The sequence below is a fragment of the Pan troglodytes genome, chromosome 6 (assembly GCF_028858775.2).
Source record: "Pan troglodytes isolate AG18354 chromosome 6, NHGRI_mPanTro3-v2.0_pri, whole genome shotgun sequence".
NCBI classification, from domain to species: Eukaryota; Metazoa; Chordata; class Mammalia; order Primates; family Hominidae; genus Pan; species Pan troglodytes.
In genome coordinates, this window is record NC_072404.2 from 11,634,965 (window position 1) to 11,652,022 (window position 17,058).

The 17,058-nt window shown below is 43.6% G+C and overlaps 1 protein-coding gene across 4 annotated transcripts in view; it reads right to left on the bottom strand.

Moving 5' to 3' along the window:
* Window positions 1-17,058, bottom strand: part of RNF216 (ring finger protein 216) — a 166,540-nt gene that overhangs the window by 88,989 nt on the left and 60,493 nt on the right. For all 4 annotated transcript variants that reach the window (XM_054655462.2, XM_054655461.2, XM_518955.9 and 1 more), the window contains exons 9-13: window positions 16,621-16,760; window positions 12,302-12,352; window positions 10,646-10,783; window positions 8,303-8,451; window positions 7,342-7,420 (exon numbers count right to left, since the gene is read on the bottom strand). In XM_054655462.2, coding sequence (XP_054511437.1) covers window positions 7,342-7,420; window positions 8,303-8,451; window positions 10,646-10,783; window positions 12,302-12,352; window positions 16,621-16,760 — 557 coding nt within the window. The remainder of the gene's footprint in view (window positions 1-7,341; window positions 7,421-8,302; window positions 8,452-10,645; window positions 10,784-12,301; window positions 12,353-16,620; window positions 16,761-17,058) is intronic.

Consider the following 17,058-nt stretch of genomic DNA (forward strand, 5'->3'; position numbering starts at 1 on the left):
AATATCAGGAATCCTCAAGGATTAGCGACTGCTTTAGCCATCTTGCTAGAAAGAATGGCATAAGGAGAATTTGCACAACTGAGAAAGGTAAAAGCGTATGCGCTAATAACACGGACTTCTTAGATAAAGTCTAAATGCACGTAGCGATTTGCTTTGGTACTGAGCCTGGAAGAACTGTGTCAATTCTGCTTACAAAACAGTGTTTTGCTGACACACACTTTTCAAACACCCAAGAGGAAGAAAACCCTTTCCTCATGGAGCATCTGTGCCACCTAGTGGCAACTCGTTCCACAGCCCACAAATAAGGACAGAAGATTTAGGCATAAACTCTCCTTTCTTATCCAAAGGACAAGGTGGGGACTTCTCTCATTCCTCTGGTGGTCACTGAGCCAGCTCCACCAGACCGTCACTGCCTCAGGTCCCCATATAACATTTTTCACTTTATTTTCCATGATGGGCCAAACACCTACAATCCTTACCCTAACATTAGAAACTAAAATGTGAATGCTGTTATCCATAGGTGAAAGTCAAGTTCTGAAACATACTGTAATCCATCATGTAATCATAACACACATTCTCTCCACTGCAAAACGCTGCTGAGGGGCATAAAAAGATGCGAATAAATGAAAAAACATACTTTAAACTTAGCATGGCCCAGCATTTCTAAGCTAATAATAATCTCCCTGATGGGCACCTTACCCCTCTCCTCCTCTTTTCTCCTTTTGCTGCTCATTTCAGACTCCAAAATCTTTTTCCAGCCTAGATCTCTCCCTGTGTTACTGACCCAGATCACTGATCTAGGGTCACTGATTTATGGAGCACCTACTATGTGCCAGGCATTGTAAAAACACGTACACACTGGATGTCTCCCCTAAAAACTCAATATGTCCAAAACAAAAGTAATCTCTCCTCAATCTTTTGGATTCCATTTCCAGTTTTGTAAACAGCATCATCAACTACATAGTGGTCCAAACCAGACACGCCTGTGAGACCTCTGGCTTTCTCCCCACCTTCACATGCAACACATCACCTTCTAATCCTCTACCTCTCAAATCTGCTCCTGTTCTCCAACTCCAAGGGCAGTTATGGTCCTTATGATCCTTATCAGTCAGGATGTGCTAGGTTATGCTGCTGGAACAAACTCAAACCTCAGTAGCTCAAAACAGACTTTGTTCTCACTCATGCTGCACATCCCTCTTGGCAGAGGGAAAAGAAAATGAACCATATGCCCTTTAAAAAAAACTGCGGTAGGCTGGGCACGGTGGCTCACCCTGTAATCCCAGCACTTTGGGAGGCCAAGGCGGGCAGATCACCTGAGGTCAGGAGTTCGAGACCAGACGGACCAACATGGAGAAACCCCGCCTCTACAAAAATACAACATTAGCCGGGCGTGGTGGCACATGCAGGTAATCACAGCTACTCGGGAGGCTGGGGCAGGAGAACTGCTTGAACCCAGGAGGCGGAGGTTATGGTGAGCCAAGATCATGCCATTGCACTCCAGCCTGGGCAAGAAGAGTGAAACTCCATCTCAACAAAAACAAAAACAAAACAAAACAAAACACCACTTTGGGAGGCCGAAGCAGGTGGAGGATCACGAGGTCAGGAGATCAAGATCATCCTGGCTAACATGGTGAAACCCTGTCTCTACTAAAAATGCAAAGAATTAGCCGGGCGTGGTGGCATGTGCCTGTAGTCCCAGCTATTCAGGAGGCTGAGGCAGGAGAATCGCTTGAACCCGGAAGGTGGAGGTTGCAGTGAGCTGAGATTGCACCACTGCACTTCAGCCTGAGCAACACAGCGACACTCCATCTCAAAAAAAAAAAAAAAAAAAAAAATTGTGGTGAAAACACACAATACAAAAACTACCCAATTAACACATTTTTAAGTGTACAAGGTCTGTTAGCAAAATGTTGTACAGCTGATCTCTAAACAACTTCATCTGGCATGACCGAAACTTCCCACTGCACAGTGACTCCCCACTTTGCCTTCTCCCAGCCTCTGGCACCCAGGGTTCTACTTTGTGTTTCTATGAGTCTTTAGATCCTGCATTTAAGTGGAATCGTGCAGTATCTGTCCTTCTATGACTGGCTAATTGCACTGAACACAATGTCCCTCAAGGTTTATCTGTGTTGTTAGTATGTGCCAGGAGTTCCTTCTTTTCAAAGGCTGCATAACATACCAAATTTTAACCATTCATCTGTTGACGAACATGTCAGTAAGTGGTTTCCATCTCGTGGCTACTGTGAATAATGCTGCAATGAACACAGGAACATGCTGAGATCCTTTCTCAAAGGATCTCAATTCCTTTCCACCGGCTGCCTTTTCACTCTGTTGATGGTTTCCTTTGCTGAAAGCATCTTACTAGTCACTTGCCTGTTTTTTGCTTTTGTCACCTTGTTTTTGGTATTATACCCAGGAAATCATTGCCAAGACTGATGTCATGAAGCTTTCCACCTATGTTTTCTTCTAGTTTTTACAGTTTCAGGTCTTACACTTAAGTCTTTAATCCATTTAAAGAGTTGATTTTTGTGTTAGATATGAGATATGGTATCAGCATCTAAGTTCATTCTTTTGCATGTGGATATTCAGTTTACAGAGCACCATTAATCAGAGACTACCTTTTCCCCCTGTGGGTGTTCTTTGCACCCTTGTTGAAGATCAGCTGATCATAAATGTGTGGATTTATTTCTGAGCACTGTATTATGTTCCACTGGTCTACATGTCTGCCTGTTTAAATTACTGTAGCTTTGTAATATGTTTTGAAGTCAGGAAGTGTGAGGCTTCCAGCTTTGTTCTTCTTTCTTAAGACTGTCTAGGATATTTGGGATCCTTTGAGGTTCCATATGCATTTTAGGGATGTCTTTCCATTTATTTATGTCTTCTTTAATTATTTCAGCAGTTTTTTATAGTTTTCAGTGTATAAGTCTTTACCCACTCCTTGGTTAAGTTGTTCCTAAGTATTCCAACTTTTTTGATGTATTATAAATTAGATTTTCTTAATTTCTCTTCTTGGAGTGTTTGCTAGTGTACAGAAACGCAACTGATTTTTATGTGCTAATTTTGTATCCTGCACCTTTACTGAATGTATTAATTCTAACAAGTTTTTTGTGGAAATTGCAGATTTTTCTATGTATAAGATCATGTTATCTGTGACCTTGCATGGATATAGATGCTTTTGCTTTTTCCTGCCAAACAGCTCTAGCTAGGGCTTCCAGTGTTATGTAGCATGGAAGTGGTGACAGTGATATCCTTGCCTTGTTCCTTAGTAAAAAAAAGCTTTTCGGTGTGTGTGTGTGTTTTGTGTTTTTTTTGTGTGTGTGTGTGTGACAGAGTCTCACTCTGTCGCCCAGGCTGGAGTACAGTGGCACAATCTCTGCTCACCGCAACCTCCACCTCCCTGGTTCAAGCGATTCTCTCCTGCCTCAGCCTCCCAAGTAGCTGGGATTACAGGCGCACGCAACCACACCCAGCTAAATTTTTGTATTTTTAGTAGAGACAGAGTTTTGCCATGTTGGCCAGGCTGGTCTCGAACTCCAGAATTCAGGTGATCCACTTGCCTCAGCCTACCACAGTGCCAGGATGACAGGTGGGAGCCACCATGCCCAGTGTGTTTAGTTCTCATACTTTGTGAATTTTCTTGCTGTTTGTGATTTCTAAGTGTATCGCCTTGTGGCTGGAAAAGATACTTGGTATGATTTTGATCTTAAATTTGTTAAGACCTGTATTATGATCTAATATTCTCCATCCTGGAAAATGTTCCATGTGCAACAGAGGAGAAAAAGTGTTTTCTGTGCCTGTTGGCTAGAATATTTTGTATGTGTCTGTTAGGTCTATAGTGTTGTTCAAGTCAGCTGTTTCCTTACTAATCTTCTACCTGGTGGTGCTAACAATGATTGAAAGTGAGGTATTGCAATCTCCTACTATTTTTGTGTTATTTTTCCCTTCGGCTGTCAATATTTGCTTCACATATTTGGGTGCACTGATGTCGGGTGCATATACAGATGGTCTCCAACTTACAATGGTTTTACACTTTTTGACTTTACTGTGGTGTGAAAGTGATACACATTCAGTAGAAACTGTAATTCAAGTACCCATACATTCTCTTTTTCACTTTCAGTACAGTATTCAATAAATTACATGAGATACTCATACTTTATTCTAAAATAGGTTCCTGCAAGAAGATTTTGCTAAATCGTAGGCTAATATAAGTGCTCAGGCTTTTGTTTTCCTTTTTTCAGGAGCTTGCAAGCTCTTGCTTCTTCTGGTGCCTGTCTGAGGTACCACAGGCCCTCTGGAGCTGCTGTAAGCTGCCCAGCTCTTTTTTGGCCTCAGCAGCTCCAAGGCATCTAGAGTAGGTTGGGTTCTGCCAGCAGTGAGTTGGGTGAGACAGAAGCCAGTCCCTCAGGCAGCCCCTTGAGAAGCCCAAATGCTGAACACATGCTCTACTCTTCCCCTGGACCCAAAAAGCAGCCTCCGAGGTGCACTGGACTCTGCCTACTGTACCGTGGGTCCTCTGGGGCAGTACAAACCACCCAGCTTTCTCTTGTTCTCAGCAGCCCCCCAGGGACCTAGACCATGCCAGGTCCCATCAGTGCTTCATCAACTGAGACAGAAACGAGAGTCTCGGGCGGGCCCGAGAAAACCTAGAATGCTGGACTCATGCTCCAACTCCTTCCCTCCCGAGAAGAGCAGGGAGAGGGCAATGAGGAGTCAGTACGTGCTAGTTTCACCATCCCATTTGTCCTCAGAGGTCCCCAACCTGGTGCCCTTTCCTGTGAGACAAGACAGAAACCAGTCCCTTGAGCAGCCTCCTGAAAGGCTGAATATTAGATATATGTTCCAGTCTTCTTTTTCCTCCCCAGAAAGATGCCAGGAGTTGGGAGCTTCCTCCCAATCACATGGTGCTGTGCCAGGGGGAGGAGCTCTGGAGAGCCAGCATCACAAATTCCCCAGCCTTTGATGCAACTGGTTTCTGGATTTCTCACAGAGAGAAATGGTCCTTCCATTGTTGTTGAACTGTTCTCTCTATGGGAAAAAGAGGGTCTGGGGCTTTCTCTTCTGTCATCTTGACATTACCCCACACCACATGCCTTTACGGCTTTTTCTGCAAGTGATCTAACTACTCACATGTTTCACTGACCACAAGAAGCTACATGGCTACCTCCAAGTTCAGCAGGCCATGTATATTCCTCCCATAGACAAACTAAAACATATGTGGTGTTCCTATTTGGGATCTTAAGAGCCCCCTGGGAAGCTCCCACCAACATGCCAAGTTGATACTCACTAGATGCTGTTCCAGACTCATGTGTGCCCTCAGGCTTTTATTTTTTAAATTTTTTTCTTTTAAAGACAGAGTCTTAGTCTGTTGTCCAGGCTAGAGTGCAGTGGCGCAATCATGGCTCAGTGCAGCCTCAATCTCCTGGGCTCAAGTGATTGTCCTGCCTCAGTCTCTTAAGTAGCTAGGACTATGGGCACACACCACCATGCCTAGCTGAGTTTTAAAATTTTTTTTGTAGAGATAGGGTCTATGTTGCTCAGGCTGGTCTCGGACTCCTAGTCTCAAGAGATCCTCCTGCCTCAGCCTCTCAAAGTGCTGGGATTACAGGCATGAGCCACTGGGCAACAAATGCAGCTGCTTTTAAATGTCTTCAGGCTGGGGGTGGTGGCTTACACCTGTAATACCAGCACTTTGGGAGGCTGAGGTGGGCGGATCACTGGAGGCCAGGAGTTCAGGACCAGCCTGGCCAACATGGTGAAACCTCATCTCTACTAAAAATATAAAAATCAGTCAGGCGTGGTGGCGCATACCTGTGATCCCAGCCACTTGGGAGGCTGAGGCAGGAGAATTGCTTGAAGCCAGGAGGCAGAGGTTGCAGTGAGCTGAGATCGTGCCACTGCACTCCAGCCTGGGCAACAAAGTGAGACCCTGTCTCAATATTAAAAAAAAAAAAAAAAAAAAAAAGTCCTCAGAGAATACTGGTCTCTCCTCTTCTTTGGCCTTCCCAATTGTACATAAGCACTTTCACTGGCAGACCTTCTTTGAAACCTTACCAGGAAATGTAGTTCCCAGCTCCTTCTAAGCAACTCATGAAGACCCAAGAGGCTGTGCAGTGCTGTACATTTCTCACCTGGACTACTCAATAGGCAAGTAGACTTTCCTTATATTTTACCTCTCCCCACCTCAGGACAGTGTGCTGCATGGGCCTGCCCCTACTCAGCTTATGAGCCTCCTTCACACTCCTAGCACCAGTAACCGTCCACATTGCTGCCACTCCCGGGGCCTAGAACATTTCTCCATCTCCACTCCACTCCCACCCTTTCCATCCTTTGGCTACTTCCTCCTTATCTGCTGCATCTTAGCGTAGGCATCACCTCCCCAGGCAGTCCAGCACCTGACCCACTGGAAGCACACAAGGGACAGGCTAGCACTCTGCTTTCTTAAGAGCTGCAAGATGCCAGCGACTGTTGTGACAACTGTTAATAGCAACAGCCTGGGGTGCGAACATATAAAATGGCCAGAAATATTAATGCTGAAAACAACAGAAATAAAGTTTTGATCCATTAGTTTAGTTTATTCTTCCTTTTCTAATCTCTACCTTAATTTCTTTACTCTCCCCAAGGCAAAGATATTGCAGCGTTCAACTCTAATCATGCAATTTTAGAAAAATGGCTTAGAGCGTATTTGTCTAGGTGGATGCTAATATTCACTAAAAACTCTAAGTGGCTTCTAAATAGCTGAAAAATTTTAAGACATTCTTAGTTCACAGGGCGCCAAGTTAAAGGGAACAAAGATCTGCAACAGTAATGCACCTAGACAGCTCTGCTCCCACGTAATATAGTCAGTTCTTATGAGGAGAAACAGTCAAGTAAATAACCTACCAGATGTGATGGAGATGCCACTATGATGCCCAGTTCCTTAATCAAAGAAGCGTCGTTTGGACTTTGAAAATGGCAAAAGGTGTGTGTGTGGGGAGTGTGGGGAGGGAGGGGTAGCAGGGGCTATTTGAGCACAGGTGGTGAAGAGAGCAAGCAAGAAAAATGTTGACACAGTGGAAGAAAAACTAAACACTTCCCACTTTACATTATAGTATCTGTCCTAAAGAAGATGATATAAAATAGGAATCCAGAGCTTTGTAACTGGAGTGGCAAGAGTGGCTGCCATCTCAGTAACCATGTCAACCGTTACTCACAAAGTACTCATCCTCATTTGCTTATGAAAAGCAAAGCACTCAAATCCTTCTTATACATCAGCAGTCAGGTAAACAGCAGATATTTGGGCCATGAGGGCAGCCCATAATACCATAATTCAATATACATCTAGAAAAAAATGTGCCTCCCTACCTTTCGGCAGTGAGGATTAGGACAGCTGAACCTCTTCACATCACTGTCCAACAGAGCCGGAAAGCTACAGGACGGGCACCTAGAGTCAGAACAGCAGAAGTGACATTACTTCAAACATTAAAGCCTGATCTGGTTCCAGCTCCATGTGGCTGTTCATATGAAGATGGAGTTTTGAGCTGGACATTCACATCCCCTTTATACTCCTTAGTTTTCCTTAAAAACACAGATTGAACCTCTTCTTTGTGCTGGCTCTTATCAGGAAACATAAGCACCACATGAGGTCCTGACTCAATATAAACCACTCAATAAACACGTCCCAACCTTAATGAGAACTCCTTGCATATACCGATTTCCCTCCAGACCAGGGCACCATGATTGTATCTACGGGCCAGAAGATTAGGGAGTGCCAAGATATGTAGACAGAAGTTTGAGCTACAGTCTGGGCGTGGTGGCTCACGCCTGTAGTCCCAGCGCTTTGGGAGGCCGAGGTGGGTGGATCATTTGAGGTCAGGAGTTGGAGACCAGCCTGGCCAACATGGCAAAACCTCGTCTCTACTAAAAATAAGCTGGAATGTGGTGGTGCACGCCTGTAATCCAGGCTACTCAGGAGGCTGAGGCATGAGAATTGCCTGAACTCAGGAGGCGGAGGTTGTAGTGAGCCAAGATTGCACCACTGTACTCCAGCCTGGGCGACAGAGCGAGAATCCACCTCAAAAAAAAAAAAAAAAAAAAGAAGTTTGAGCTGCAGATTTTTCCATTAATAGAATTACTGGTTACTCAATGGTTCTGAGGTGTAAAAAATAAAAATAAATAAGTAAAATTATTGATAATCTTATTTCTCAGCAAGAAATGTCAAAAAACCTGGAAGATAAACACAATTTTCATCATCTGATGCAAGTGCCCAGGTAGTTTTCACAATGGGGAAGGTTTGGCAGATGGCACGCTCTGCCTGAGAACGAACCTGACAAGCTCGTCGGCGTAGGCTGCTGCGACCTCCTCCTCGGCTTTTCGCTCATAGTACTTATACAGGATGGTCTGGGGGAGCACCTTCTCCAGCTCACTGGTTGGGAACGAACACGTGCAGCTGCCTTCCATGCAGCTGAGCTCCAACTAGAAAAAGGCGAAAAGGCAAAGAAAAAAAATTCAATACCATTTATAGAAAAAGAAAAAGCGTCAGTGGTTAAAAACATAGATCCTGAGACAACATAGCAAAGATCTCTCTGCCTGTTCGTCTCTGAGAAATCACACTTAAATCATGGAAACCATGAAACAAAAATCCAGTACATCTTTGATATCACCAGAGGACCTCTATTAGCCCAAATCACAATCCACAAAGACTGAAAGTGGCGGAAGGGCAAATGGCTTAGCAGACCACACACAGAAGCCCATAGCTTAGGGTCTGAAAAGGAGATGCTGGGGAGAAGTTGTTCCCCTCTACAGATATTAGAAAGCTGGAGACCTTCTGGAAAGCAGAGCTGAGTGGTGGGGAGGGGCGGAGACTCAAAGTAATAAACTGAAAACAGGGACATGGGTGGAGCCTCTAGTTCCTACCCCCTTCAGAAGGAATTGGCTGACTCTGAGAGAAATGAGGAAGAGCTCCTGAACAGCTGGACCACAAGGCTCTGGACTGGAAACCAGTCATAGAGGAGAGCAGAGCTGAGGGGTGGCCTGAAGTCAGAGTCTGAAATGGAGTCTGCATAATGAACAGAGAACTCTCCAGACCTTTCTTCCCCCTCAGTTTCAGAATGTTGGAAAATGGGCTCACACCCACCAGGCAGGAGGCAGACTGAATCACCCCAGGGAAGAGACTTCAGAGCCATTCAGGTTCATAATATAAAAGCTAACTGGCTCCTATGCACCTAGAGTCAAACTCACTGGTCTATAAGCCCCACTAGTCACACAGCTTTCAAACAGCTCTTTAACATGAACAAAAAGTGTCAGACATGAGGAATGCTTCCCACATGAAAGACAAACACCAAAGAAAACAAATGGAAAAAGACGACATCTTAAAAATAACTAGCTAAAATTTATGAGGCATTTACCATGTGTCAAACAATAACTTCATTAAACTCATCACCTCATTTAGCTTTCAAAACAATGCTATGATTATTTCCATTTTACAGAGGAAGAAACAGTGGCTTAAGGAATTTAAATTGCTCAAGATCACAGGGCTAGTATGGCTGATGGGGGCATGGCCCAATGCATTCTGCTTGACTCCAAAGGTCACGCTCTTTGAAAAAACATAAACTTTATTTATTTATTAATTTTTCTGAGACAGAGTCTCGCCCTGTCACCAAGGCTGGAGTGCAGTGGTGCGATCTCAGCTCACTAAGCCTCCCGAGTAGCTGGATTACAGGCACCCACCACCACACCTGGCTAATTTTTGTATTTTTAGCAGAGATGGGGTTTCACCATGTTGGCCAGGCTAGTCTCGAACTCCTGATCTTGTGATCCACCCAACTTAGCCTCCCAAAGTGCTGGGATTACAGGCATAAGCCACAGCGCATGGCCTATTTTTCTTTTTTAGAGATGGAGTTTCACTCTTGTTGCCCAGGCTGGAGTGCAATGGCACGATCTCAGCTCACCACAACCTCTGCCTCCCAGATTCAACCAATTCTCCTGCCTCAGCCTCCCCAGTAGCTGAGATTATAGGCATGCGCCACCAGGTCTGGCTAATCTTGTATTTTTAGTAGAGACGGGGTTTCTCCATGTTGGTCAGGCTGGTCTTGAACTCCTGACCTCAGGTGATCCGCCCACCTCGGCCTCCCAAAGTGCTGGGATTACAGGCGTGAGCCACCCGGGCAAAAAGTCATCTTCTTAATCACTGTGTTAGTTTTCCATTGCTTGCTGGAACAAAATACCACAAACTCAGTGGTGTAAAACAATGTAAAATTCCCATACTGTGTTTGTTATGCTGGTGTCCAGAGAAACTGACTTTGGAGAGAGAAATATGATCTTGTGTAAAGTAAGTTATGTTATTTTAATATATATTTAATCCAATAGGCTGCAAGGTTCTCTCTTTCTGAGGTAACCTTCCCTCTGATTACAAATAAGATGATGAACGAAGCAGGTGCTCCTCTGCGGCTAGGCGTGGGAGTGTGGAAGAATTCTACTGTGCCCTGAAAAGAAATCTGCTGTGCTCAGAGAACCCACATAATCACATACATCAGGTAATGCACACATAAGCATACCAGCAGAATTCCACCTCACCCTCAAAGAGGCACTTACACTTATCTATCAACATGGTCTCCTTAGACTCCAGGAATGTGTCCTATATACATGGGACATATTACACAGTTCTTACCTTTCCAGATCCAAAGACTGCCTCTTGGGCATATCTGATGAGACACTCTTTGCAGAACAAGTGAGCATCTGCGCACTGCGTCAGCTCCTCGAATGGAAATTCCCCATAGCAGCAGCGACACTCAATCAGCTGGCCGTCCTGCAGGCAGTCAAGAAACACACATGAAATGTCCTGCACTTAAGGAGAGGGGGAGCCTTGTCTCCCATCCTCATCTCTCTGCCACCCCCCACACAAATTCTGAGGTAAAGCAACCCATTTTAGGGGCCATAAAACAATGATATGCTGTTTCGTGCTATATAAATCTAGCTCAAGATACTAACACAATATTAATCCATACCTAAAACAGTGAGGTTTTCATGTTTTTTTTCTGGTATTCTTTAGAGTAATTCTTTATATAAAGTTATCATATTCAATCCCATGGTGCAAAGGGAACTAGAACATCTGTACTCAGATGCTAATGTGATTATAAAAAGCAAGGATAAGGAGTACGAGAGATGTTACCCAAAAAACTTTCAAAAGTTGAATTTTGTTCTTTTCATAAGGAGTGTGAATGGGTCATATCGAGGTCTGCGCTTTATTTTAAGGGACTATTGAAGCTATAACTAAAGCAGCAACCTCAAGTAATGTACCAGGCTATTGACTCCTTTTATTAACTATAGCAACTGATCTAATCACCAATTCATTCTTTTTTTTTTTTTTTGAGATGGAGTCTCACTCTGTTGCCCGGAATAGAGTGCAGTGGCACGATCTTGGCTCACTGCAACCTCCACCTCCCAGGTTCAAGCGATTCTCCTGCTTCAGCCTCCCGAGTAGTGGGGATTACAGGCACCCGCCACTATGCCCAGCTAATTTTTTGTATTTTTAGTAGAGACGGGGTTTCACCACGTTGGCCAGGCTAGTCTCAAACCCCTGACCTCGTGATGTGCCTGCCTCGGCCTTCCGAAGTGCTGGGATTACAGGAGTGAGCCATTGCATCCAGCCCCATTCTTTTATTTATTTATTTTTAATTTTTATTAGAAATGGGGTGCTGCTATGTTGACCAGGTTAGTCTCAAACTCCTGGGCTCAAGCAATCCTCCCATTTTGGCCTCTCAAAGTGCTGGAATTACAGGCACGAGCCACGGTGCCCGGCCACCAACCCATTCTTAATACCACATTAGAAAGGGTCAGTAGCCGGGTGTAGTGGCTCACACCTGTTCCCGGCACTTTGGGAGGTTGAGATGGGTGGATCACCTGAGGTCAGGAGTTCAAGACCAGCCTGGCCAACATGGTGAAACCCCGTCTCTACTAAAAATACAAAAATTAGCTGGGCTTTTTTTTTACATACAGAAACCCATCTTGCCCTGAGGTTAGACATATCTCTTTAACTCTAAAGTGATATCTAAGTTGTAAACTTTCCTTTATGAGTCTATCTGATGAATGTCAGGTAATGATTTTTAACAGGAACATCTATTATCTTCCCTTCAATTCTGATTCACTGTGGTATAAGAGTGACTACACTAGATCACGTATCTGACTATAACTTGGCTGAACTGCAAACTCACCAAACAGGAGGTTATCCAAAAACAAATTTGCCATAAAAAATGCTGACAAAACATGGTAAGAGAAAACAGCCCATGAAAATGCCCAGAATAAACAAGGTGAGATTTCAAACTACCTTTTGATACTGTTCTTCATTCATCTGTAGGGCAAGCAAAAAGTCTTCACGCTGAAGAACAAAAAAAGCACACATTCAGACACAAATTTAGTAAAAATGACACTAACCATTTAGTATTTATTTCCATAAACATAACTCCAGTATTGTGATCTCTTCAATTACACAGTTTAGCAGTTCAAAAAGGTTACCTGTGAATAAATTTTAAGTGGATCAGAGAGCTAGAAAATACAGACAATATTTCTGAAGTATGACTCAAAATGTAGAATAAATAAGGGAAAAGGCTGACCCATAAAACACTTTGAACAGCAAAGAATAGCATCAACAAAAACAAACTGAACAAATAAAAACTAAGTTTGGCCGGGTGGGATGGCTCATGCCTGTAATCCCAGCACTTTGGAAGGCCGAGGTGGGCAGATCACCTGAGATCAGGAGTTCGAGACCAGCCTGACCAACATGGAAAAACCCCATCTCTACTAAAAATACAAAATTAGCTGGGCATGGTGGCGTGCACCTGTAATCCCAGCTACTTGGGAGGCTGAGGCAGGAAGATTACTTGAACCTGGGAGGCAGAGGTTGCAGTGAGCCGAGATCGCACCATTGCACTCTAGCCCGGGCAACAAGAGTGAAACTCCATCTCAAAAAACAAACAAACATACAAAAACTAAGTTTAACAACAGACTTCGCTGGTGAGGCTGTGTGGTAGTGGGCACCCTCACACATTACTGGTGAGAATGCAAAACAAGACAACCACACTGGTGGGGCACTGGCACAGAGTCATCAATGCCACTTCCAAGAGTCTAGCCCAAAGATGCACCTGGGCAGAAACAGGGAATGATGTATGCACAAACTTATCATGGCACTATTTATAATAGCAAAAACCTGGAAACAACCCTAAACATCCATCAATAGGGGAATGACTGAATAAACTGTGGTATTACATAAAATGGTATACCAGCCAGTTTCAAAAAGGAAAGAGAAAAATCCCTATGAATTGCTGCAGAGTGACTGCCAGGATGCATGGTTAAATGAAAAATGCAGTCACAGAAGAGTCTGCCAACATTTGGGATTACATTAAATTATTTATGAGACAGAGTCTCACTTTGTCGCCCAGGCTGGAGTGCAGTGGTGCAATCTCAGCTCACTGCAGCCTCGACCTCCCAGGCTCAAGAGATCCTCCCACCTCAGCTTCCCGAGTAGCTGGGACTACAGGTGTGAGCTACTACACATGGTGGCACACACCTGTAATCCCAGCTACTTGGTCTGCTACTATCTGGATAAGAAAGACGGGTAAATAAAAATACATATACTTATTTGCTTTTCCATAAAATAAGGAAAGATAAACCAAAGACTAACAATAATGGTTATATATAAACAAAGCAGGGGGCCAGGTGCAGTGGCTCACGCCTATAATCCCAGCACTTTGGGAGGCCAAGGTGGGGGGATTGCTTGAGGTCAGGAGTTTGACACCAGCCTGGTCAACATGGCGAAACCCTGTCTCTACTAAAAATACAAAAATTAGCCAGGCATGGTGGCGCGCACCTGTAATCCCAGCTACTAAGGTGGCTGAGGCAGGAGAAGCCCTTGAACCCAGGAATCAGAGGTTGCAGTGAGCCGAGATCCTGCCACTGCACTCCAGCCTGGGTGACAAAGCGAGACTCCGTCTCAAAAAACAAACAAACAAAATGCGAGAAAGGGACAGGACAAAAGCTAGATATTTCTGAATATTCCTTGTTTTATAGTTTTTATTTCAGAACTAAAATTTTTACAACATTAGACAAAAAAACAAAACCAATTCTCTAAAAGTTCAAAACAAACAGAAAGAAATAACCAACCCTTTTTTTTTTTTTGAAACAGAGTCTTGCTTTGTTGCCCAGGCTGGAGTGCAGTGGCATGATTTTGGCTCACTGCAACCAACCTCGACCCCCCAGGTTCAAGCAATTCTGGTGCCTCATCCACCCAAGTAGCTGGGATTACAGGTGTGTGCCACCATGCCCAGCTAATTTATTTTTAGTAGAGACAGAGTTTTGCCATGTTGGTCAGGCTGGTCTCTAACTCCTGATCTCAGGTGATCTGCCCACCTCGGCCTTCCAAAGCATGTAATCATGCTGGGATTACAGGCATGAGCCATCCCACCCGGCCAAACTTAAGTTTTTTTAGTCTTGAACTCCTGGCCTCAAGTGATTGCCTGCCTTGGCCTCCCAAAGTGCTGGGATTACATGCATAAGCCACCGTGCCTGGCCAGAAACAAATAAACTTGTTTATCAAGTTAATGGTATAAGCACCGAGATTTATTTCAAATGACTTTAAAATATTTTAAATATTGAATAATGTTATTAATGTTATTAAGAACCAAGACTTTTAGCATCAGAGAAAAGAAAATAAAGTTGGCAGGGCATGGTGGTGCATGCCTGTAACCCCAACAATTTGGGCGGCTGAGTTGGGAGGACGGCTTGAGGCCAGAAGTTCGAGACCAGCCTGGACAGCATGGGGAAACCCAGGCTCTACAAAAAAAGTTAGCCAGGTGTGGTGGTGCACACCTGCAGTCCCAGCTACTCAGGAGGTTGAGATGGAAGGACTGCTTGAGCCCAGGAGGTAGGTTGAAGCAGTAAGCCATGATTGCATCACTGCACTCCAGCCTGGGTAACACATGGAGCTCCTCTGTCAAAAAAGAAAAGAAAAAAGCAAAGAAGGCACTTTGGAAAATTGTTGAGTCCAGGTCTGAGAAAGCAGAAGCTGAAATGGGGTCATTTGGCTGTGCCCAAAAGCAAAGATGTTGTCAGAGACTACAGGGGTCAGGTTAAGAGAGACTAACTTGAAGGGGCAGCCAATAGTCAGAGATGGGACAATGTGAATATCACCAAGAATAAAAGACTACAATGAACTACATTCATCAATTTGCCAATACTTTAAATACTTATCTGATAAGATTGGTGATATCAATGAATGTCATTCTATAACAGATGGATCAAAACAATAAATTCTAATTTCTGCTTAAAATCTAGAATTTTGGTCAAAAATAATCACTTCATTCATTTTTGAGAAAATGCCTGCCAAATACCTATTTTGAATAATCATAGTTTTTCTGTCACTTTTTTCCAAGTAAAAAGTGGCCAATGCAGCTGCTTTGTGGCTCAACTGCATAAGTGCTTTCCTCATACCTGGATATAAGACAAGCTTCATATCCTGGGATGTGGCAGAAGCACTTTATGAAGACTTCATTTTATTACACAGAATATTGAAAAGATGTTTTCAACGGTCAAAACTTGGTAAAATAATTTTTACTGCTTTATCAAAGACATTTTCAGGTGAAACTGGTGTGTCTCAAAAATGTAAGTGCATGGTGGTGAAGAAAACAATGATTATGAGGATGGCTCTATGCCACTGGCCTGATTCATGCCAAGGCACCACTGCTTTTGTTCTGCTGGTACAAATTCAATATGGTGAAAAAGCAAATACAGCTGAGCTTGATCAACAGAGATGTGAACTGTGGGGACCCACTTATGTGCGGATTTTCTTCTGCTTCTGCCACCCTGAGACAGCAAAACCAACACACCCCTCCTCCTCAGCCTACTCAACGTGAAGACCATGAAGATAAAGACCTTCTCATGCTGATCCACACTTCCATTTAATGAATATGAAATATATTTTCCTTCTCATTTTCTTAATAACGTTTTCTCTAGCTTACCTTATTCTAAGAATACAGCATGTAATACACAAAACATACCAAACGTGTTCATCGACTATTATGGGTAAGGCTTCCTGTCAACGGTAGGCTGTTCACAGTGAAGTTTTGGGGCAGTCAAACATTATATGCTGACTTTCAGCTGCACAGGGGGAAGCACTCCTAACTTTCATGTTGTTCAAGGGTCACTGTAATGTCTTAGCATAGTTATAAGAGGTTTGACCTCGCAGACCCCCAAGAGAGTCTTGGGAAACCCAGGGATCTGTGGGTCACACTTTGAGAGCCACTGGTTTAGAAGATACTTATTAAACAACCAATATATACATTCCAGCTGACTTGCACATTTGATACTATATTTAGAAAAATTAAAGAGCGAAATGGAACCGAGGCTGAGGGAGGAGGTAAAATAGATACACTAAGCTCCAATTAAAATTTTCTAACATGAATCTGATTTATGAAACCACAAACATAGTATTATGACAAAATCCAGGTTTTTTCTTTTAAAAACTTTGCATATATCCAAATTTAACAGTCTGAAGAGAAGGGAAATCTTAAAAGACAGTTTTGTACTAACTAAACCGTAAGAGCAAACCAGAATCCCAGAAACACACCCCAAGACCAGAGCACATCTTCCTACCTCTGCCATCTCTTTGATTTTCTGCTCATAGAACTCCTGCTCTTGTTGCACAGCTGGAAGGAGAGCACGTCGGTCATAGGACCTACAATGTCGTCGCTTATTTTCAAGAAAGAACATCCTCTTTTCTATTTTTATGTCACCTAGAAGATATACGACAATGCAAAAGCATGCAGACAACTATGTGTTAGGAACCTGGGCCAGCCATGTCCATTCTTCCCGGCCTCATGCTCCACCTTCTCTGATGGTACGTTTCATGACTTTTCTATCACATTCTACCATTTGGGAAGACTGGGCTTCTTACCATTTGCCAACCTACCATCCATTTTTTGACCTTTCTGATTCTTTCCCTCTGTTTATGCTCCAATTGGAAGGTGTCCCCTATCCTGTCACTAGTGTACTATGTGAATATACCACAATTTATTATCTATTTCACTACTG